The following is a 21618-nucleotide window of genomic DNA, read 5'->3' as shown; positions in this document are numbered from 1 at the left end:
ATCTTCCTAGAGACCCAGCAAAAAGGTGATTTGGACTATGGACGCCGCCATCTTGCATGGATACCTCTCCCTCTGGGTGAGTGGCTTTAAAGATGGCGGCGCCTCCACCTCGCATTTTTAAACATTTCTTAAAATTATTTATCTTCTTCAGATCACCCTCAACACGCTCAATCCAGTTCCTATAAAATGAACAATTTTTTAAAGTCATCGTTCAGATTTCTCCATCCCCTTTTGGCGGAGAATTCATGGCGCAAAGTATTCCTCGCGTTTCCGTAGTTTTTTTACTCTCGAGTCCTCCCACTTGTGCAAAAGAGCAATAGGGTAAACAGGCCAATAGCTGGACGTTAAGGAAATGTTGAACTTTGTTAAAGGATTTAGCATCGATGAAATAGCTGAATGAATAAAGAATTAGTTTTAGACCAAAAACAATAATTTAAAGTGGAAAAAACGAAGAGAAGAATATTCATGATCTATTGCGAATAAAGTGAAACGGATGATTAACGTTATTGTTTGGAGTATAACGAGCATTTTTAAAAAAGTTAAAATCGTACGAAATCTATGGCGCAAGGAGCATTTTGAAGGTAAAAACAAGAAAAAAATGAAGTTTTTCGTGATTGTACGGGGCAATCACCCTAGGCCTGTTCACCCTAGTTCTTCATCCTAGACATTCTTCCTCTTTATTTCTCCAGTCTCGATGAGGCTGAATCCTGCCTCGTTAATCTCCATCCAGCAGTTACCAAAACTGCAAGTCCTCGTGATCCAGTCAAGAGACTTCACCGACGTTCACTTGAGTGAGATGACACATCTCAAAGGCCTGTTCTGTCGTGCCTGCATCTCCATAACTGATCAAGGAATCCGAAATTTCTTCAGCTCCGCATCAAACATCAGGGAACTTCGCATTGAAAACTGCATTTTAGTCACAAAAAACGCGACTGTAACGAGTGCACGGAGGTACACAGAATTTTCTGGGAATTCCCTGAAGCTATCCATAGATCCGCTCTTCGTTGATGAATATTCAGAATCAGAGAGTGAAGACACTGAAAAATTCCAGGTCTTCTACGACAATTTTGAGACGTTTTGGAATGAGAATTGGGGTCGACAGCTGTTAGAATAAAAAAATTGAACAATACCATGAATTTTTACGAAAAATCGATAAATCGATTGTCATCAATGATAATTGGAGAGTTTTTCCATCAGAGGGACTATCCTCATTTGTTTTCCCGATGGATGTGAAATTAACAAGATGTCAAAATTCTTCTGAATAACAATTGATTCCTTCATAAGTGAAAAATGGAAAGTCATGGAGGTCGCATCATTTGCAAAAAAAAATAAAGATCAGCCGTTAATTTCCACTGGAATAAAAGTAAAGATGAAACAGCGGTAAAAAATAACACTTCTGTGGGATAAAAATTGAGTCAATAATTACAATTTCACTAGATCACTTACTGGATTGTTTTCGGATTAATCAGCCTCATGACTATTTTCCACTCGTCAACGATGGACAATCGGCTGATCTACGACGAGGATTGGTTACTCAATCAACAAAATGCTGAAGAAAATTACGCAGACATGTTCAACGAAAATACAATAGACATTTAAACATATCCAAGAAATATAGATTTATTGGGTCTTCAGCTCTCCCAAACATGTTAAAATATCTTCAACTGAATAAATCTACGATGTAAACTTACAGCTACGCATTCTCCCAAATTATTCAGCCGCAGAAGAGCTAACGAATTCCATCTGAATTATTTCCAAAAATGTCGAGAAACATTTCACCGCAAAACAATACAAAACATTCATAAAATTTCACTAATCAATTTCTCATCTTCACTCCTAATGGGACTAGTTATCAATCAATCATCATCATCTCAGGACTGAACGAATGAAAAAATCCCCGAAGAGATGCCTGAAGAAATACACCTAAAATTCTAAAGATCAGATCACGATAAATTGATCAAAATTTTCCTAAGAAAAACCGAAGTCTTTAATTTCCCAATTCCCTATAGATGACCGTTGCTCCCAGGTCTAATGCCACGTTCAGACTCTTCCCCATTTTCCCGAGGTAATTCTGATGCCTCTGACTCCGCCTGGAGCTGCGCCTGCCACATGTCGTGGTAAGTCCCCCCGAAGGATATCAACTCCTCGTGTTTTCCCCTCTCCACTATTTCCCCCTCCTTCAACACGAGGATTTCGTCTGCGTGGATGATAGTGGAGAGCCTGTGGGCGACTATAATCGTCGTTCTGTTCGCACATATGCGGTTCAATGCCGCCTGAATGTTGCGTTCTGTCTGAGTGTCCAATGCACTGGTCGCCTCGTCCAACAGAACGATCTTTGGGGCCTTCAGCATTGTCCGGGCTATCGCCACTCGTTGTTTCTCTCCTCCACTCAGACGAAGGCCTCTCTCTCCCACCTGGCGGTTCAACAACATTTTTCAAGCATGTCGTTACGTCTCATTATTAAAAACACTATTACCGATCGAATGAATCAAAACAAGCAGCGCGACAGAAGCCATTTGGCAGATCACATATAACTGCTACTCTCCACGTATTTTTTTTCTCCTATTTTCATTTCTACCAATTTCATTGCTAGTTAGTCCATATGCAATACCCCCTTCCCATGTGCACTAAAAGGGCGGAAGAAGATCACTGTGTTTTCTCGTTGTTTGGCTTGGAGAAACCAAATTTGTCAGTGTTTTTTATCTGAGACTGTGCATCCAAAAGTTATTGACAATTTAATTGTTTAAACCGAGTTTGCTTGAAACCTATTGGAGATACAGGAAAATAGTTCCAACAAAAAATGTTCCGTTTGTAAAACTGAACATATTTGCTTTTATCGATTTCTCCCGTATCTCGATTATTTTTCGAGATATCCGGGATTCAAATTCCCCGTGGAAATGCATGGGGCACAGTACCCCGCGACGTCCCACCCCGCCCCGCGTTTCCAAACTGAACGATTCGTTTAACCCTCAATATTCCGCTGAATAATTTGAATAAGAAAAAAATCCATCAGATGAAATATGTTTAACTCAACGAAAGCAAGATCTTTTATTCGAAGTATTTTTCTTCATGTCTCATAGTTGTCCCGCGAACTCGGTTTAAACAATTGGATTGTTAATAACTTTCAGATACACTGTCGGAGAGAAAAAACATCAACAGATTCGGTTTGTTCAAGCCAAACAACATGAAAAAAAACGATGATATTCTTCCGCCCTTTTAGTGCACACGGGAAGGGGGTATTGCGTATGGACTAAGTAGGCTTCCGAATGGATCCCAATATATGCTTTCCAAAAATATAACCATATATTCATGTTACATGGCTTTCTCAGTTATCCTGGTGTAAAAATGAGACGTGAAATATAGATGCGTTAATTTTTTTTTATCAAGAATTTTGGGTGAATTGTTCCATCTCAAAAACTATCAAATAGATCGACCTAAAATTTGATATAGAAATCTTCCTGGACAATTCTAACTAGAAGCCAAAGTTTCAAAGGGTTTCCCTGAATTTTACCCATGTCATAGTACGCAAAAGTGAATTCCGACCAAAAAAATGCAAAAACGAAGATATCTCGAAAGATTTCAATGGGATGGTATCTCAGTAGTGCCAATTGGCAGCCAGAATTGCATCTTTGCCTCAATAATTCTCGACTTATGGGAACAGTTCTGGACATATGAACACACATGTGCACGCACATCCAAACATTTTTTAAAAATACAATTTCTTTACGTTTCATGACATTTCTAGGCATTTTCGCCCAAAATTACGAAATCTAAAAAAATCACGATTACAACGCTTCCATTCTGAAGCAAAAAAAGAGAATGGATATCATTGTCATTTAAATCGGACAGGTAGTCTAATAACTCGTAGAAAATGAGTGATATAAAACATGTATGTATTATTAATTTAATTATTAAATCCTGTAATTGGTCGTGTGCTTCATAAAGCCCCAAGTATTTATGAAATGAAAATGAAAGTGAGAGAAAGAAAAAAATTACAATGAACTCACCTGTTGCTCATATTGATCCGGGAATGATTGTATTTTCTCATGAATATCAGCTGATTTTGACGCTGCTATGACATCGGCCTCTGGAGCGTCAATCCTTCCATACTGAATATTATACTTGATAGTATTATTGAATAAAACAGTGTCTTGAGGCACAACGCCAATGGCATTTCTCAACGACTCCTGTTTAACAGTTTTGATATTCTGTTCATCAATAAATATTGATCCCTGATCGACGTCGTAAAACCTGAAGAGAAGCCTCATGATGGTGGATTTACCAGCTCCAGATGGCCCCACGAGGGCCACAGTCTTCCCAGCTGGAACTGTGAAGCTCACGTTCTTGAGGATCATCTTCTCCGCAAAGTAACCGAAGGAAACGTTTGAGAATTCAACTTTTCCTCGTTTTACTATCAAAGGACCTGCTCCTGGGGCGTCTATCACCTCCTGGGCCTCACGGAGAAGCTCGAACATGTTCTCCATGTCCACAAAATTTTTTTGAATCGCTCTGAAATGTTCAAGACATTGTTTTTATTTTAAAATAGACAAAGCAAAAAGACTTGACAAAATTGAAAAAATTTCATACAAGTAATGATAAAATATTAAAATACTAATAATATGATACTAATAATAATGAATAATCTCTCCAGATGATATGAATCCAAATGGACTTTTGGGGACGAAAATTTGGTACTCAAAATTAAGGCTCACAAGCAAATATACTTTCATAAAATACTTTCCTCACCTGTAATAAGTCCCGAAAAAGTTCAACGGAACATAAAGTTGAATGATGTAACCAGCAAACAGCACGTAATCCCCAACAGTCAGTGTCTTCTCATAAACAATTTCACGGAGACAGAGCATTGAGCCCCCAAGCAGTCCAGCGCAGACGATGACATTCTGCACGGTATTGAGAATTTTCAGAGTGACAACCGAGTGCCATTCCTCCACCTGATACTTGAGGATGGCCTCCCTGTAGCTCTCGACCTCGTAGGGCTCAGCCCCATAATACTTGACAGTCTCAAAGTTCAAGAGGCTGTCAACACTCCTGGCGTTTCTCGCATTATCAGCCAGGTTCATCCGCCTCTGGTACTTGGTCCTCCACTCGGTGATGAGGATCGTGGCGATGATGTAGAGGGCCATCGTGCTGAAGACTATCAGGCCGAACCACTTGTTGAAGGCTGAAATGAAGAAGACAACAGCCACGAGGATGTCGACGATCGTGGGGACTATCGAGAAGAGGATGTAGTTGAGGAGATTGTTTATGGAATCTGTTCCACGGTCCATTATTCTCAGGACTTCACCGGTCTTTCTACCCAGGTGCCAGCGGAGACTGAGGCTGTGCAAGTGCCTGGAGAGGAAGAATATTAATTTGATTTTTTTTGCTTTCGAATGGAAGCTGCGTAATCGTTTAAATTTAAGTTCTCGCCAATGAATGGGTGGAATTGAATCTTTTTTTTCCAAATGTAGGTATTGTTAGGCCCTATCAATCGCCACTGATTAAAATTTAATTCATCGATTAGTTTTTTTAATTTTCGATTTTTTTTTGAATCGCTTGACCCATGATAACGAAAAAAAATGTTCTGGATTGATTTAATGATGGCTTAAAAAATTTATTTGGATGTTCTTTCGACCGAGTTCGAAGATGAAGGTGATAGCAACAATCGTTATTTTGATTTAGTTGAAAATTTGCAAAAATTTGGTATTTTTTGAAAATTAGAATTCCGGGGATACCTTTAAATATCATGCTTTAAATTAATTCAATCATGGCCTAAAATGTTTGTTTCAATGCCGTTAAGTCGAAGTCAAAAGATGATTACGATAGCTATATTAGTTGTTTTAATTTTTATGATGATTGTTGAAAATTTCGAATTTTTCATGAATTTCCCTGAAAGTGAGCTTTTTGATGGTTTCTTCAAATGTGATGTTTCAAATTCATTCAAGTATGTATAAATAAAAATTTTCTATTAACATTTTATCGAAGGGCTGAGGGGAGAGATAGAACCGCAAAAATGACAATCGGTGGTAGAGAAGAAAGGGATAATAAGAATAATGATGATGATAACATTCAACTAAGAAAAAAATCTGACAAAATTAGGTAAAAAAAAATCTTATTCAATTTAATAAAATGAAATAAACAATGAATTATACATGATAGAAGGAAATGATGTGCAAAATAATCATTCGAAAGCCTATTACTAATTTATTAGCAAAAATAACTACACTATATACAATACAAGAGCAGATTTCCACTTGTTTTAATTTCTCTCAGTTGTTCCTCACCTGAATAATTCGACCTCAACTTCACGAGTGGTGAATTGTTGTATCCTGATCCACAAAAACGATCTCAAATTGTTCAAAACTCCCATACCACCTGTACCTCCCCCCTGCAGAAATTTAAATGTCACGTAGATCAGTATCAAGTCCCACCTGAAGTAGAAATCAAAATTCATGAATGAAAAATTCGTTCGTTGGTTTTATTAGTGTAAAAAATTCCAGAGTTAAACCTGAATTTCAGAACATCCACAGTCATGCTGTCCACAATTTTCTTATTGTAAATTGGTACGTATAAATTGATAACACGACCGGCCATCAGGAGCATGAAGCAGACTATAACTCTGAACTGAAGTAAACAGTCTTTTTTCGGCCACAGGAAGGGCGATAGTGTTGTTATTTTGTACCAGGCATTTTTCCAAGTCGAAGAAGTGTCATCCGGTCTCTATTAACAAATAAAAATTCATCGTCAATCGTCAATTCGAATGTTATCTCGATTATTTTTCCATCTTCATAATCTAAAATATATAATAATTTCCATTGGATTTTACATCCCGCAGGAGTCCCTAAAAATTATGATTGTACAAAAAAAAAAAGCAGAAAAAAACTTAACATTTGAAAAGAGTGTTTTTAATAAAGATTAAGAAATAAGTCCGACAGAGAGGAAATAGTGAATGCGATAATTTATCATGGTAACTAACAATCTGACATTCATTGATTACTATGGCAAATGACGACCTAACAGCCATTAGATACATCAAATTATTAATTTGCAATTTCCTCCCTATTCGGTTTATTTTCCAATATTATTCAAAAACGCTCTTTGAAAATGTTCAGCTTTTTTTCAACGTTTTTTTCATTGTACAATCATAATTTTTAGAGACTCCAGGGCTATGTAAAACTGAATAGCAATTGGAGATCATTTCAGATTATCAAAATGAAAAAAACAATCAAGATCACTTTCGAAAGATAATCCACCTGGGCCTTAATGCTTCTAATTAATCGTTTAGAAGAATTGAATAAAAATATTTTGAAATACATACATCTTGATAATAAGCTGATCTCGACCCCATGTCATCGTTCAATGACCCATAATCGATGTCAGAGCTCCCGATAATTCCAGGTGCCCTCAGACCAAGTGCAAAAATCATGAGATTACTCACGTATCTGAGTACAAACAGTGCCATCTCTATCTGATCGCTCAACCTAAAACATTAATTTATAAATAAATGCCCAATGGGATTATTTTGAGATGAAGAATTCGTCGGTGGAGTGAGGAGTTTCACTCGGAATTCTCTCGTTGATAAGAATTAGATTTCAGAATAGGTTGTTTTTTATCGGTTTAGTGAGACGTACGTGTTTAGGTGGAACCACCACTCTGCTTTGCCAATATTAATGAAGACGAGATTCTCCCCGATGAAGGCAAGTGTCCAGAACCCGAGGAGAACGACTCCATGACCACGGGGTGGAACACTGGGGAGGAGTTTGTGCCGTTCGATCATGAGGATGTACACCGAATAGGGATAGACAATTGTTGTCAACATTGTCGTGAGTATCTGGAAGAGAAAATTTGTTTTTCAATATTTTTTCTCTCATTTGGGACTCATTTGAGACAAAACAGAACTGTTAGACAGAAAATCCTATTGAATCAAAAATTTTGGTGTTTATTTTTCAAGTATTTCAGAAGTATTTTTCAAAAATCATTAATAGATTTTTGATTTTTTGTGTTATATCAATTGAGCATAATCCAAAAAGCCCGAAAATGCAATTGTTAAACCTTGAAAAGTTTTTCTTCAATTGTTCGCTAATGAGTGAATATAAATGAATATTTTTTTTCAAATGTAGGTATTATTGAGCCCTATCAATCGCCATTAATTAAAATTTAATTCACCGATTAGTTTTTTAATTTTCAAATTGTTCCGAAAATCGGTGGTCCCACGATAACTAAAAAAAATGTTCTGAATTTATTGAATGATGGCTTCACAAGTTTGTTTGGTTGTCCTTTTCTAAGGACAGACAACTATTACTAGATAACTATTACTATGTGTAGTACAAGAGCAAATTCCCATTTATTTTCTCATTTGGGACTCATTTAGACAAAATGAAAGGAAATCCTGTTCAACAAGCAAATGTTATCAACTATTTTTCATTGATTTCAGACGTATTTTTAAAAAATGATTAATGGTTTTTTACCATGTATCCATAGACTGTTTTGTCATCCAGGACAGTCGCCTGCAGGATGATCCTCAGGATGCTGAGGACAGGTACAAAGTAGAGGAAGAACTTCTGGAGATTGTAGAGTCTACTCCTGGGGAGTCGAGTGACATTGGACGATGTTCCCCACCTCTTGTACATCCATAGCTGCACCGAGCCACAAATCAAAATGTAAGAGGCTATAATACTCGCACTGATGGTGTCTATGAAGCACTTGGAGATACCGTGGTCCACCCATATCTGGCTGAACGTCACGTTCGGTGGGCAAAACGTCATTGACACATTATCCATCTCAATTTTTCAATGATTTCGTGGATTATTTCACTGGAATGAAAAATCTTGAAGTAGTTTTTTGATTCTACCTCGAGAACGAGTAGGTTTAGGGGAAAATGTCATAAGGGGTATTTCGAAGGAAATTGAATTCTCTACAACAAATGTTCCGTCACATTTTCATGTAGACCCGCTATTTACGGAGATAATGGCATAATTAATGAACAAAAAGTCAGACTTTTCTAAAAACAAGAGTATTCCTCGCTCTAAAAATATGCGATTCTCCACTGCTAGTCATCAATTCCCAGTGGATAATCATCTTATAAGTAACTCAACATTGCGCAATGATCCTAGACGCCGCGGAGGCCGATCCCCACCTCCAAAATTCATCATTTCCCCGAGTAAAACCTCAAAACCCTCGAAATTCTGCATTTTTTCATTAAAAAAATACCTCGAAGGCTCCAACTCACAATTCGCCGCTGTCAGCCAAAATCCTCCTCTCGTTAATGAAAAATCACCTCCACAATCCCTCGACTCAAATAAACTGGCAAAAAAATCCCAAAAAACTGCGAAAAATCACTCGAAAACACTTTTAATTGTTTCAATCCATCACATGCCTCCAAAAAAATTTATTCCTCTTCCACCGACGTTTTTGGCCAGTCATCACACCTGATGACACTCAATGACACCCACTCTGAACAGCTGATCAGCTGATCCAAGCCGGAGGGGTTAGATAACCTCAAAAACCTCCTCAATCCGTAAAAATCGCGAAAATTCGTAGGACGTGGTGGAAACGCCGGTGTTTCACGGAATAAAAATTGCTTGAAGATTAATTTTACGCGTTTCAGTCGGTAAAATGGTCCTGAGGGTGGGAAAATTGGTTCTGATGACCTCCAGGATACAGTGGGGGAAGTGCTCGATGATGAAGCGAGGGATGAGTGCGTCTGGAGTGAATTTTGGGAAAAGTCTGGTGTACGAGGGCTATGGGGAGCCTATAGAGGTGTTGAAATTGAAAAATACCGAGGATTGCAAGCCTGGGGTGAACGAGGTGGCTGTCAGGTGGGTGATTAGGCAATTTCTGGGGGTTAACACTTAATTAACTAGATAAATTTGAAATTTATATTGTTTTTCCTTCCGAGTGGAAGCTTTGTAATCATGATTTTTTTCGATTTCTTAATTTTGGGTGGAAATGCCTGGAAATGTCATGAAACGTGACGAAATGATATTTTTTTTCTAGTGTAGGGGACGGTAGGGTAAAACGGACACTTTTGTTAAAATATTCATAACGTGTTGAATTATTCATGAAATGGAATAATTTTATTTTTCAATTGAAAAACAATGATTCCTCTTTGTGATGAGCTTAGGCTGAGCTTAATTGATAAATCTGTTTCTGAGTTATGAATATTTTTAAAAAAGTCAAAAGTGTCCATTTTACCCTACCCTCCCCTATGTTTTCTATTGAACATGTCAATACAATCAGTCAAAAACTAATAGAAAGTTGAATAGAAATTCAATAGAATTTTCTAACGAATTCGATAGGTTTTTCTATTAAATTTTTTCCTGTATGTAACCATATTATATGCAATACAAAAGCAATATCCCACTTGTTTTGCTTTGGGGCAGGCCAGGTAGAATAGAGCTTCTTCAATCCTCGATATGTCCGGACTGAACGATACGATTTGGATGAGTCAACACCCACTTTAAAGACTGAAAACAAGTCTTGAAAATGAAAAAAAAACTTTGAAATTCACTCAGCCGATCTCTAGCTATTGAGGATTGAAAACGGTTCATTTTGCCTTCTTGCGTATTCATTGGCATTGGAAGATTGAGAGGATTGATTGGAGATTTTTTACTTCAGGTGGATCTTGGCACCTGTCAATCCAGCTGACATCAACACTATCCAAGGAAAATACCCGAGCAAACCGAAATTGCCAGCGGTGGCTGGGAACGAGGGAGTTGGAGAGGTTGTTGATGTCGGCGAAGGGGTGAAGGCTGTGGGGGTGGGGGACAAGGTTGTTCCCAATAGGAGTAACACAGGCACCTGGAGCTCACGGAGGGTTTACCCAGTCGAGGAAGTATTGAAGGTATATTTCACTCTACTCTGAAATTTTTTCAGGTGACAAAGATGAAGAACCAAAAAAAACTTGAAATTTGAAAAAATTTTCGACGATAGTTTGCCAATTTTGCAGTTATCTCATCACTGAGCGGATTTAGAGGAAAATGTCATATAATGTTTTTTGTGGGGAATTCAATTCTCTACAAAAAATGTTCAGAGATGTATCATCGCAAAGTTGATAATTATCGAGATAATTCGAAAAAACTTGGTTAATTGGGGATTCTGTAGTCTTTATTCTTCAGATTCCAGGGAATTTCACAGATGTTGAGGCAAGTATGCTCAACGTGAACCCCTGCACAGCCTACAGGATGTTAAAAGACTTCGTCCCCCTCTGCCCAGGTGACACGGTGATCCAGAACGGGGGAAATTCAGCGGTTGGACAGCTGGTTATCCAGCTCTGCAGGGCCTGGGGCTTGAATTCAGTCAATGTTGTGCGAGATAGAGGGGACATTGGAGAACTGAAGGATCACCTGAAGTGTCTTGGAGCCACTGAGGTCCTCACAGAGTCAGAAATACGGACGACTGATTTGTTCAAGAGCAAGAAACTCCCAGCACCAAAATTAGCTCTGAACTGCGTCTGTGGGGAGAGTGGAGTCAACATCCTGCGGCATTTGGCTCACAGTGGGACTATCGTTACGTACGGGGCGATGTCCAGGGAACCTCTAACCATTCCAGCATCTGCACTGATTTTCAAAGTAAAATGAACAATTTATTAGTTTTTCCTTCTTCCTGTAATATTCATCTGCATAAACTTGCAAACTTTCGAGCAATTAAATATAACAAGAAAAGAGATAATGCCAATGTTTTGAAATAATTCATTGGTGGAAATTTTTTTTCAAGGATGTCACTGCGAAGGGATTCTGGATGTCAGCCTGGGTAAAAGCCCACTCAAACTCCCAAGAACGTTGGGAGATGCTGGACGATCTCGGGAAGCTATTCTCCTCGAAGAAGATCCAAGCACCCCCTCACAAGATCATTCCCCTCTCCGAGTACCAAGAGGCTGTGAAAAACACTCTCCAGTTGGACGGCAAAACTGGAATCAAGTACATACTGGACGTATCAGCATAAAATACAATATTCCATTTATTATTCGTATTTTTTACACCAAAATAATTATTCAGTTTTGTCAGAAGTGATTGTACAGTTTCGTAAAGAGTAGATTTTGGTTTAAATTCATAGAATAATTTGAAGAAATTATATTAATACGAAAATATCAACATTAATATGAAAGTTATACAAACAGAATTTTCTTAAATGATTTTTGGTGATGCAGAAATTCACACTAATTAATCAGTTGTTCAAGGAATGATTTACAGTTGAATCACTCCACCTCATCCAGCAGCTGAAGAAGATTCATCTTCCTGTCGATGCCCTCCTCCCCCTCTAGATCTGCTGAAATGTTGTCTAGCTTGGCCTTGTGGTCTGCATCGAGTCTCCCCAGGGTCTCCTCACTCCTCCCTGATTCCTCCTCCCCCTCGTCATTCCGATTGTCATCGATCTCGATCGTCTCGGAGTCATCAAAGAGGTCGAGGCTGAAGGGACGAGGAGCAGAGGAGGTCTCCTCTGTCCCCAATTGTCTAGCCAACATCCCCAATTCTGCTCTTGTTCCTCTGTCCTTCAGACACTTCTCACGATTTTTTAATGGTTTGCATTTCACTGCTTTTATGTAATTTGGGGAATATCTAGAGGAAAAATGATGAGAAAAAATTATTTCATCGGTTGATCACACATCAATTGATAAATTCATAATTCTAAATAATAATAAATTAATAATAAAATAATATGTTTATTCATAATAATTATTAATAATTAATTAATTTATCAATTGATAAATTAATCAACTCTTTTCATTAATTACTCAATTATTTCATTAACAGTTCTCTTGATCGAATAATTAACAAAACATAATTTAATGATCAAGTCATTACTCGAATTAATGAATTAATCGATGATAAAAATGAAGTAATTAGTTGAACTCATGGGTGAGTTGATGAATTAATTAACTAGATCAATTGATAAATTCATAATTCTAAATAATAATAAATTAATAATAAAATAATATGTTTATTAATAATAATTATTAATAATTAATTAATTTATCAATTGATAAATTAATCAACTCTTTTCATTAATTACTCAATTATTTCATTAACAGTTCTCTTGATCGAATAATTAACAAAACATAATTTAATGATCAAGTCATTACTCGAATTAATGAATTAATCGATGATAAAAATGAAGTAATTAGTTGAACTCATGGGTGAGTTGATGAATTAATTAACTAGAGCAGTACTTGCATATTTTTCCCTAATAGCGTTACACGATGTCCAAACAATTTGAAAGATCCCAAGTTATACCCCTTCTGATTACCCTCGAGCAATTTAACAGCCCCCACCTCGCACCTCCTCTCCTCGAACTTTTCATCGTAGTTCTGGGGCAAAATGTTGAATGTTGTGTCGTCATTCTGAAGACCAAGTCTCAGGAGAACCGAAACTCTGACGTTTATGTTGGCTAGAGCGATCAGACACTCATTCCTCGCCTGCCAGATCTCGTCGTGAGTCAATTCCCCATAAACCTGACCCAAAAATTGACAAATAATTTTTACGTCTCGAGGGTCACACCTCGTAAGGGTCATACTCTGTAAGGGATGAATTTTGCAAGGGTCAATCGCATTATTTATTGATCTCTATTGAATTCGTGGCATCATCAGCTTTTGCCTTGACATGAGCTTGTTTCATTCAGCATTCTTAAGGGTGCCAAGTGAATTTGAAAAAAGATTCAAAAAAAATTTTTCTTTCCCTCCATCATTGGAGAAATATGTATTCATCCATCCGACGAAATTTCAAACCCGCAACCGGAACTAGACATTGAGAAAATAAATGCGGAAAATCCTCCATTTCGCGTGACGAACCTCGAGAAAGCATGGGATCAAATGGGTACGGCGGGTTGAAATATCTCTCTTATTCACCCCGGTACCCCATTGTTTTTTGTCGCCATCACATTGAACACATCATTCCCCATATCTTCAAATTTTTTCAAATTTTTCTTGAGTTCCTAGGGGGTTGAAACGTTCAATTTAATCAAAACTCCATAAGAGGCCGTGTATAAGACTGATTTTGTTTATTTAATTCCTCGATATCCATAAGTTCTAAAATTTTAAAATTGTCACCGATGTTCACCATCTGTCTAATACTATTAATTTAAAAAATTATAACTTTGTTGGTGAATGTCAATTTTCAAGGTCATCGCCAAATTCACTTGGCACCCTTAAATGACAAAACTAATTCAATTGCCTTTGGTAGCTTTTTTGAATTCTTCAGAACAAAATGGTTCTTTTCAGGTCCAACTGGGCTTTTTCGGGGCTCCAAATAATAAAGTGGAGAATCAAATAAAGCTCAATAAAGCTCAATATGATGAGATTGACTTTCTCACAATGGAGATGACTTGTGACTTTCGTCTTTTGCAGCGTTTGACCCTCGTGAAATTTACTTTTTTATGAGGTATGAGGCTCATGTTTTTGAGTTTCTTAAAATGCCGTAAATCGTATTACGTGATGTAATAGTACATTATGTCAACAGGCGATGAAAGTATTTTCTGACGAATGTGGCTTTATAATTCGAGTCGAAGGCGAGGATTTTGATCACATGAGTCAGAAAATTGTTTTATCGCCGTGTGACGTACAATATTTTATGTCGCCAGGCCCGGAAACCGCAATTTAACCGAGGGAATTGATGTTAGAATCGCGGTTTTACGGTCTTGGGGACATAAAATAATATTTTATGCCCCAAGTACTGACATCCGCGTTCTAACCGAACGAAGTAAAGTTAAAATTCGCGGTTTATCTGTCCTCGGGACATAATATACTATTTTTTATGATATTTATGTGTCCAATACTGCGTCTTCGTCAGTCGGAATAAAATAAGACATTCGATTAACCGAAAATTGCAAGCTTTCCGAAGTAATGTAAAAAATTTAAAAAATCCGTCGAGGTAATTTACGTAAATTACAAGGGTAAAAAACTGCATAATTTACCAACGCAATTTACACGCCCAACCCAGCCCCAGTATTGTACCTCCCGAATATTTAATTTTTTTCTCGCTGTAATATTGATATTTCACAAAAAAATCCCCCCGTGATTATACATAAATGTTATTATTGATAATGATAATAATCCTTGCAGTTTTCATTCTATTATTTATAGAATATTCAATGAAATGTGAAATCGTCGAGGTATTGGCCTGCTCACCCTAAAACATTTTCTGAAAATAATTGCAAAATGAACAAACGCATTCCCATTTTCAATTTTCCAAGTGGATTTTTCCGAAATTCAAAAACCCATTTTGTTTTCTTAAAAATTCCAATTCTAAAAACTATTTTTCATTTTAGAAAACTGAAGTTTATAATGTCATAATGTTTCAAAATACTAAAAATCCCCTTGGTTCAGTTCATCCAATATGGTAATCGTCCCGTTTTCATTCTATTATTTATAGAATATTCAATAAAATTTTCCCCAATCGTCCAGGTGTTGGCCCCAGTCCAGCTATAGACCTGTTCACCTCAATCATTTTTTAAGAATAATTTTCATGATTTTTCTGCAATTTTTGAAATTTTTTTCGCGTGAAAAATTGAATTACTCACGTCTACAATCATCCGATGCACAAGAGTGATGCACTCATGAGCGCTGGTCTGTGTCACCATATCCCTCAATGCATCGATATGATTGAGAGTCACTAGGATCACCTCCCTGGGACCAGTGCAGGCGATCAATTGATACTTGAACATCATCATCATGAGATCGAACAATTTGTTCATGGAACTTTGGCCCAATTTCATTATAGAACTGAGACTTATCGCCTCTAGAGTCGCTCGCAGGGACGATAAATTGATCAGTGGAGCTTTTTGAAAAACAGTTGCCAGGATTTTTGGATTTAAAAATGATGCTGTTATGTCATCCAGCACTAAAATTCGTCGAGATAAAAAAAATAAAATCATTATCGAAACGTTTAAAAAAAAAGTTCATTAATTATTCATTTCCTTCTTAATTAACTCATTAAGGCCCGGGTGGATAATCTTTTGAACGTTATCCCGATTGTTTTTCCATGTTCATAACGCAAAATATATTACAATTTCCATTGGATTTTACATCACGCAGGAGAAAATTTTTTTAAAAAATGAACACCTTCAAAGAGCGTTTTTAATTAAGATTAAGAAATAGGTCCGATAGAGAGGAAATAGTGAATGGATAATGTATCAGGGTCACTGACGATCTGACAGCCATTAGATACATCAAATTATTAATTTGCAATTTCCCCCCTATTCGGTTTATTTTCCAATATTATTCAAAAACGCTCTTTGAAAATGTTCAGCTTTTAACGTTCATTTTTCAATGTTTTTAACGTTTTATTTATTGTACAATCATAATTTTTGGAAACTCCAGGGCTATGTAAAACTGAATAGCAATTGGAGGTCATTTCAGATTATCAAAATAAAAAAACAGTTCAGGATCACATTCGAAAGATAATCCACCCGAGCCTTAAATTGAGGTGTAAGAGTGCCTCCTGGATAAAAAAGTAGACAATTGAAAAGAATGATTAAAAAAAATGATTCGTTAGTGCTTCAACTACAATTGTCACTTTACCTTGAATTGTTTTACGTTCTTCAATTTTCTGAGCAGCGAGTCTATGTTGAATGACATAAAGCATTTCCCCTCCGAGATTCAAGTACATGAGTGGATTAACGTAAAGCGACATTTTAATTAATTATGTATTTAATTATATTTAATTAATTGTAAATTGAGAGACCTAGACTTTTGGTTCTAGACTTTGTTTCCGACGTTCGCGTGCTTTCTAACTGCTCTACTTTCGATAAAATTGAGCTAGGCCCGTGTGGACGCTTCGGGTCACCATGGAAACCCTCACCTGCGCTGGGTGATGACCGCAATAATCCCATTATTGACAAAATTAAAATTTCAATAATCAATTTGAATGATCAGTTCGCTCGTTCACAGATTATCCGAATCACAGGTTTCGGATGGAACGAAATGACTTTGAAATATCATCATTTATTTTGAAATTCGTCATTTATTTCGAACCCTCGCTCTTATTGGTCCGTCCCCCGAGGACTATCGGAATTTGAAAAAAAAAAAAAAACAGCGATCGTTAGCGCATGCGCGGGGAGACCCCCCACTGGCCCGAGTGATTTATTTCAGTCACAACATACGCGTGAAACCGGCATGCAACAGATAATTGTCAGTCCCTAGCGATCCTTAGCGATCAGTATCGCAGAAAAGTTATAACATCGAATAAATAATTTCGTTCATTAGCTTGAGCTCATTAAGAAATCAGTGACAGCGGTTGGTCCATTAAGGTAGGTTCCATCAATTGTTGAAGAGGTTATCATCGTATATTTTGAAAGTAGAATAATTTCAAACTATCGATTGTCAGCAATAACTTTATTTCATATTTTCCAATTTTTCTGCCTTTAACAATGCGGAGAAAAATTCAAGAGAATGAAAAAGAAAAAATGCTTCATTTGCTTTGTTCGGCTTATCGATGGGGTAGGGCCATTTTCGGGGAATCCCCTATATTTATAATACCCCTCCTCGTTTTCGCATTCCGTTTCCGTTTTGTCGCCTTCCGCTATTAAATTCAGTTGGGCGATAAAAGAACATAGAGCCTCTATTGAAATGTGTTTCTAAAGTACGTGAATGTCAAAATTAGTATATTTCGATCCGACTGAATCACACAAGTTGAAAATTCTCGCCTCACAAGCGTCGAACAGTATTTTTTATCACAACGGCAGTAGGTAGCGATTTACGGAAAAATATTACACAATACACGGCCTAAAAAAACTTTTCTAGCTCATATGATTTCAACTCTCGCCTTCGGCTCGGGCTGCAACCTCATATTCGCCAGAATAGTAGGGGAGGTTGGGGTAAAACAGACACTTGACTTTTTTTAAGATGTTAATGCGAGGTTGAAATGTTGATAAAATTTAATAATTTTTTTTTCAATACAAATAACAACTCTTTCCCTTTGGAACGAGCCTAAACCTAGCTCAATTGATAAATTTGTTTCTGAGTTATGAATACTTGAAAAAAAGTCGAAAGTGTCCATTTTACCCTACCCTCTCCTATATTATGTCATCAGGCGATAAAAGTATTACCTGGCGAATATGGCTTTATAATCACATTCGCCAAATAATGCTTTTATCGCCGTGTGATATACGCTATTTTATGTCGTTGGGTTTAGAATCGCGGTTTATCGGGCCTAATGACATAAAAATATATATAATTTTAGAATCTGAAATCGCCATGGAAGCCATCTTGACTACCCTCAGCAAAAAGCTGTTGGCCTCGGGCAAACAGGAGTCTTGCCACTCCGAGTACTCGCTCCTGAAGAGCGATTCAGACCGCGTAAAATTCACGATCCAACTCCTCCTCGACTACTCCATGCCCATCACCCCCATCACCCCCGGCAAGTCCCCGTCGACCTCCACCCGCCTGCGGGAGGAGGGTAACCGCCTGTTCACGATGCCCTCACCCTCTGCAAGACCTCAACTCGACGAATCCGTCGAGCAGTACACAAAGAGCATCACCGTCGCTCCCAACGACTCGGTAGAATTATCCCTCGCCTATGCGAACCGTTCCGCGGTCCTCTTCAAGGCCCGCCTGTACCAGGACTGCTTCCTGGACATATCGCGTGCCCTCGCGCTCCCCTACCCCGATCATTTGAAATCAAAACTCTACGTTCGCCAGGCGCGATGTCTCATGACCTCGAAGATAACCTCTAAATCCCAGAAAAAGGAACTGGAGGATTCCCTAGAGAACGCTCGCCTCTGGTTGGACAAGATGGATCCGAAGAATCAGGCTAAATCTTTCATCGAGAAGACCCTGAAGGACCCCAAGAAAATGGCGCCTGTAGAGAGGCCCTTCGTCAAATGGAACCCACACCAAAATATCCCTAGTATCACCGAGGAAAATAGGGAAATCCCCGGTGTGTCTTCGAGCCTCGAGCTGAAGTACTCGGAAGAGTTCGGGAAACATGTGATCGCGACCAGGGAAATTTATCCAGGAGAGATCCTAGCTGTTATGGAGCCATACGCCACTGTTCTAGTCCCGGAGAAGTTCTTCACCCACTGCTGGAGGTGCCTGGAGCAGACCTGGAGCTCGGTCCCCTGTCCAAATTGCGTTAACGTAGTCTTCTGCAGTGAGGAGTGCAGGGAAAGGGCTTGGGAGGAGCATCATGACACTGAGTGTGACGTCATTGGACCACTACTGGCCCAGGAGATGAGTAATCTAGGGCTTTTGAGTCTAAGGTTGGCGGTCCGGGCGGTCAAGGAGGCGGGAGGGCTCAGGGAGCTCATGAAGAAGGTCGAAGAGGTCGAGGGGAGGGTCGGGAGGACCAGCGGGTTCACTGGGGAAATCCTGGATGATAAGGATTATGCCAGTGTTTACACGCTTGCTAGGAATACGGAGAAGAGATCGGTTCCAGATTTGTTTGGGCGATCGCTCAATGCTGCTTACATTATTTTCATGCTGGCGACGAGGAGCGAGCTGTTCGGGGAGAGATTGCCGGAGGATCTGGAGGGGCTGAAGGGCAATGAGGAGGTCATGTTCGTCGGGGGACTCATCATGAGGCACCAGCAGATCATCCCGAGCAATGGGCACGGCGTGAGTTAACATCGAGTGACGAAAATTGAAATGTCACGTCCGTCACGAAAAGTGAAACGTTTCTTCATCGCTCGATATCTCGAGAACGGATGGCGCTGGGTAGGGATGGGCGATGTGTTTTAAAACATCGATGTTTGAAAAAAAGAATCGAAAATCGGCCGTTGAAAATATGGATCGATGTTTTTCGATTAATCGACAAACATCGCCCATCCCTAGTCCTGGGGGAAAATGTAATTGAATTTTTTTGTAGAGAATTAAGGGTGCCAAGTGAATTTGAAAAAAGATTCAAAAAAAATTTTCTTTCTCTCCATCATTGGAGAAATATGTATTCATCCATCCGACGAAATTTCAAACCCGCAACCGGAACTAGACATCGAGAAAATAAATGCGGAAAATCCTCTATTTCGCGTGACGAACCTCGAGAAAGCATGGGATCAAATGGGTACGGGGGGTTGAAATATCTCTCTTATTCACCCCGGTACCCCATTGTTTTTCGTCGCCATCACATTGAACACATCATTCCCCATATCTTCAAATTTTTTCAAATTTTTTTTGAGTTCCTAAGAGGTTGAAACGTTCAATTTAATCAAAACTCCATAAGAGGCCGTGTATAAGACTGATTTTGTTCATTTAATTTCTCGATATCCATAAGTTCTAAAATTTTAAAATTGTCACCAATGTTCACCATCTGTCTAATACTATTAATTAACAAAATTATACCTTTGTTGGCGAATGTCAATTTTCAAGGTCATCGCCAAATTCACTTGGCACCCTTAAGTTCCCTACAAAAGTCATCCGGGATGATTTCCTCTGAAACCAGCCATTCCGATGATATCGGCGAATTGCGGTGAAGATGATTGATTTTTTATCACAAATATGATTTGGTCATCAGGTATCAGAGGAGGGACTGGGGACAGACCCTCTGGAGAGAGCCGGAGCTCTGATGCCATTCTACAGCCTGATCAACCACAGTTGCAACCCTGGAATCGCTAGGACTACACGTGGGAAGAAAATGATTATCTACGCGGATTGTATCATTCGCAAGGGTGAACAGGTGAATATTTTCGGGGATTAAGGGGATACGTTGGTGAAATTTTTTTTGCACTAATTCGTTGTTAGACATGTATAATCGATGTAAATCGATTTCAATGCATGAAAAATCACACTCCAGTCGCCAGTGACTTACAAAACTCATAGCAGTCTCCCCTTAATGATATTAAGAGTCTGTTTAATCGATGTTTCCATCGCAGGTGTTCGATAATTATGGAAGTCATTATGCTATGATGCCAAAACGAGCTCGACAGATCCAACTGATGCAACAGTTTCGATTCACCTGCGAGTGCCAGCCCTGCATTGAGGATTGGCCCACGTACATGGGGATTCCCTCGTTCAAGGTGAGCAGATGCAACGCAACTAATGTTTAATCAACAATTTTGATCAACAATAAATTAATTAGTGATGATTGATGGAAAGAATTAATCAAGTAGATTTTCCAGGTTCTTCTGAGTTTGAAAGTGTTTTTTTTTTTTCAGGAGCAACATCTCTCAGCACTGGACAGACAGGAGATAAGACAAGCCCTTAAGAACTTTCAAAGGTATTATGAGTGTGCGCTGTACAGGAAGCTTGAGAATGTCCCAGCAATGATCAAGGATCTCAATAAAATGCTGAAGACTCTCGCTCTGAAGGTGAAGGCCCCCTGCAGGGAGGTCAATGACGTCGTCGAGACCAAGAAGAGGATTGTCGCACTTCTGGGGAATCGATATCAATCATTGAACGCATAAAATCCATCATCGAGACTACGATTCATTTTTTTACATCAAAAACAACAAACAGTTTGTTTTTGTAAAATAAAAACGTGGCAATTTATTCAATAAACAAGTTGCTATCTCCATTTTTTCTTGAGTTATCGTGCGCACAAGATTTATAATGAAAAAACAGGAAAAGACCAATATCTCCAAACTTTGTATGAATCGGTATGTATATGATATGATTGAACCAGATAGAGGCCATCGAGACGAGTATTTTGAAAAAAAATGAAATAGGTGCAGTTGTTGTTGTTGAGATATTCAGGA

At 38.4% G+C, this 21618-nt stretch overlaps 4 protein-coding genes and 1 long non-coding RNA gene across 7 annotated transcripts; 3 read left to right on the top strand and 2 right to left on the bottom strand.

The window, feature by feature from the left end:
- The first annotated feature begins 705 nt into the window (after positions 1–705).
- LOC107039667 lies at positions 706–1690 on the top strand. The gene is made up of 2 exons (XR_001460970.1): positions 706–1363; positions 1438–1690. It is a non-coding gene; the product is annotated as an uncharacterized LOC107039667 (long non-coding RNA).
- On the bottom strand, positions 1595–9728 carry LOC107039664 (ATP-binding cassette sub-family B member 6, mitochondrial). Of its 2 annotated transcripts, none has more exons than XM_015259415.2 (9): positions 9211–9728; positions 8469–8813; positions 7632–7831; positions 7319–7481; positions 6509–6720; positions 6285–6431; positions 4747–5352; positions 4008–4509; positions 1595–2414 (listed from the first exon to the last, which is right to left on the bottom strand). In XM_015259415.2, exons 2-9 carry the CDS (start codon positions 8778–8780, stop codon positions 2004–2006), a joined length of 2553 nt encoding a protein of 850 aa, XP_015114901.1. In that variant the 5' UTR covers positions 8781–8813; positions 9211–9728; the 3' UTR covers positions 1595–2003. The 2 variants fall into 2 exon arrangements, with proteins under 2 accessions (XP_015114901.1, XP_015114903.1); XM_015259417.2 differs by having other exon boundaries at positions 9230–9728.
- On the top strand, positions 9442–12098 carry LOC107039665 (enoyl-[acyl-carrier-protein] reductase, mitochondrial). The gene is made up of 4 exons (XM_015259418.2): positions 9442–9818; positions 10618–10843; positions 11118–11570; positions 11716–12098. The coding sequence occupies exons 1-4, from the start codon at positions 9616–9618 to the stop codon at positions 11941–11943; spliced, it is 1110 nt and encodes a 369-aa protein (XP_015114904.1). The 5' UTR covers positions 9442–9615; the 3' UTR covers positions 11944–12098.
- On the bottom strand, positions 11992–16724 carry LOC107039666 (protein OSCP1). The gene is made up of 4 exons (XM_015259419.2): positions 16514–16724; positions 15514–15833; positions 13173–13450; positions 11992–12557 (listed from the first exon to the last, which is right to left on the bottom strand). Exons 1-4 carry the CDS (start codon positions 16623–16625, stop codon positions 12197–12199), a joined length of 1071 nt encoding a protein of 356 aa, XP_015114905.1. The 5' UTR covers positions 16626–16724; the 3' UTR covers positions 11992–12196.
- A 177-nt stretch (positions 16725–16901) lies between these two features.
- LOC107039646 (SET and MYND domain-containing protein 4) lies at positions 16902–21398 on the top strand. Of its 2 annotated transcripts, none has more exons than XM_015259394.2 (5): positions 16902–17241; positions 18632–19546; positions 20439–20600; positions 20797–20940; positions 21079–21398. In XM_015259394.2, the coding sequence occupies exons 2-5, from the start codon at positions 18644–18646 to the stop codon at positions 21325–21327; spliced, it is 1458 nt and encodes a 485-aa protein (XP_015114880.1). In that variant the 5' UTR covers positions 16902–17241; positions 18632–18643; the 3' UTR covers positions 21328–21398. The 2 variants fall into 2 exon arrangements, with proteins under 2 accessions (XP_015114880.1, XP_015114879.1); XM_015259393.2 differs by having other exon boundaries at positions 18174–19546.
- Positions 21399–21618: the final 220 nt, after the last annotated feature.

The sequence above is a fragment of the Diachasma alloeum genome, unplaced genomic scaffold (assembly GCF_001412515.2).
Source record: "Diachasma alloeum isolate Michigan unplaced genomic scaffold, Dall2.0 Dall_scaffold_00302, whole genome shotgun sequence".
Classification (NCBI taxonomy): Eukaryota; Metazoa; Arthropoda; class Insecta; order Hymenoptera; family Braconidae; genus Diachasma; species Diachasma alloeum.
The sequence above is the reverse complement of the archived record's forward strand: the minus strand, read 5'-3'. Positions and strand labels throughout refer to the sequence as shown.

What these genes read in the sequence shown, in the direction of transcription:
- LOC107039646 (XM_015259393.2), top strand. Translation starts at nt 18,188, where the DNA reads ATGGAAGCCATCTTGACTACCCTCAGCAAAAAGCTGTTGGCCTCGGGC. An exon ending in TCATTCGCAAGGGTGAACAG is followed by an intron (nt 20,601 to 20,796) that starts GTGAATATTTTC and finishes TTTCCATCGCAG; the next exon opens with GTGTTCGATAATTATGGAAG. An exon ending in TGGGGATTCCCTCGTTCAAG is followed by an intron (nt 20,941 to 21,078) that starts GTGAGCAGATGC and finishes TTTTTTTTTCAG; the next exon opens with GAGCAACATCTCTCAGCACT.
- LOC107039664 (XM_015259415.2), bottom strand. Translation starts at nt 8,780, where the DNA reads ATGGATAATGTGTCAATGACGTTTTGCCCACCGAACGTGACGTTCAGC. An exon ending in AAACAGTCTATGGATACATG is followed by an intron (nt 7,832 to 8,468) that starts GTAAAAAACCAT and finishes TTTCTCTTCCAG; the next exon opens with ATACTCACGACAATGTTGAC. An exon ending in CGGATCAATATGAGCAACAG is followed by an intron (nt 2,415 to 4,007) that starts GTGAGTTCATTG and finishes TTGAACCGCCAG; the next exon opens with GTGGGAGAGAGAGGCCTTCG.
- LOC107039666 (XM_015259419.2), bottom strand. Translation starts at nt 16,625, where the DNA reads ATGTCGCTTTACGTTAATCCACTCATGTACTTGAATCTCGGAGGGGAA. An exon ending in TGCATCGGATGATTGTAGAC is followed by an intron (nt 13,451 to 15,513) that starts GTGAGTAATTCA and finishes TTTTTGGGTCAG; the next exon opens with GTTTATGGGGAATTGACTCA. An exon ending in ACGCTATTAGGGAAAAATAT is followed by an intron (nt 12,558 to 13,172) that starts GCAAGTACTGCT and finishes TTTTTCCTCTAG; the next exon opens with ATATTCCCCAAATTACATAA.
- LOC107039665 (XM_015259418.2), top strand. Translation starts at nt 9,616, where the DNA reads ATGGTCCTGAGGGTGGGAAAATTGGTTCTGATGACCTCCAGGATACAG. An exon ending in CAGTCGAGGAAGTATTGAAG is followed by an intron (nt 10,844 to 11,117) that starts GTATATTTCACT and finishes TTTATTCTTCAG; the next exon opens with ATTCCAGGGAATTTCACAGA. An exon ending in CATCTGCACTGATTTTCAAA is followed by an intron (nt 11,571 to 11,715) that starts GTAAAATGAACA and finishes TTTTTTTTCAAG; the next exon opens with GATGTCACTGCGAAGGGATT.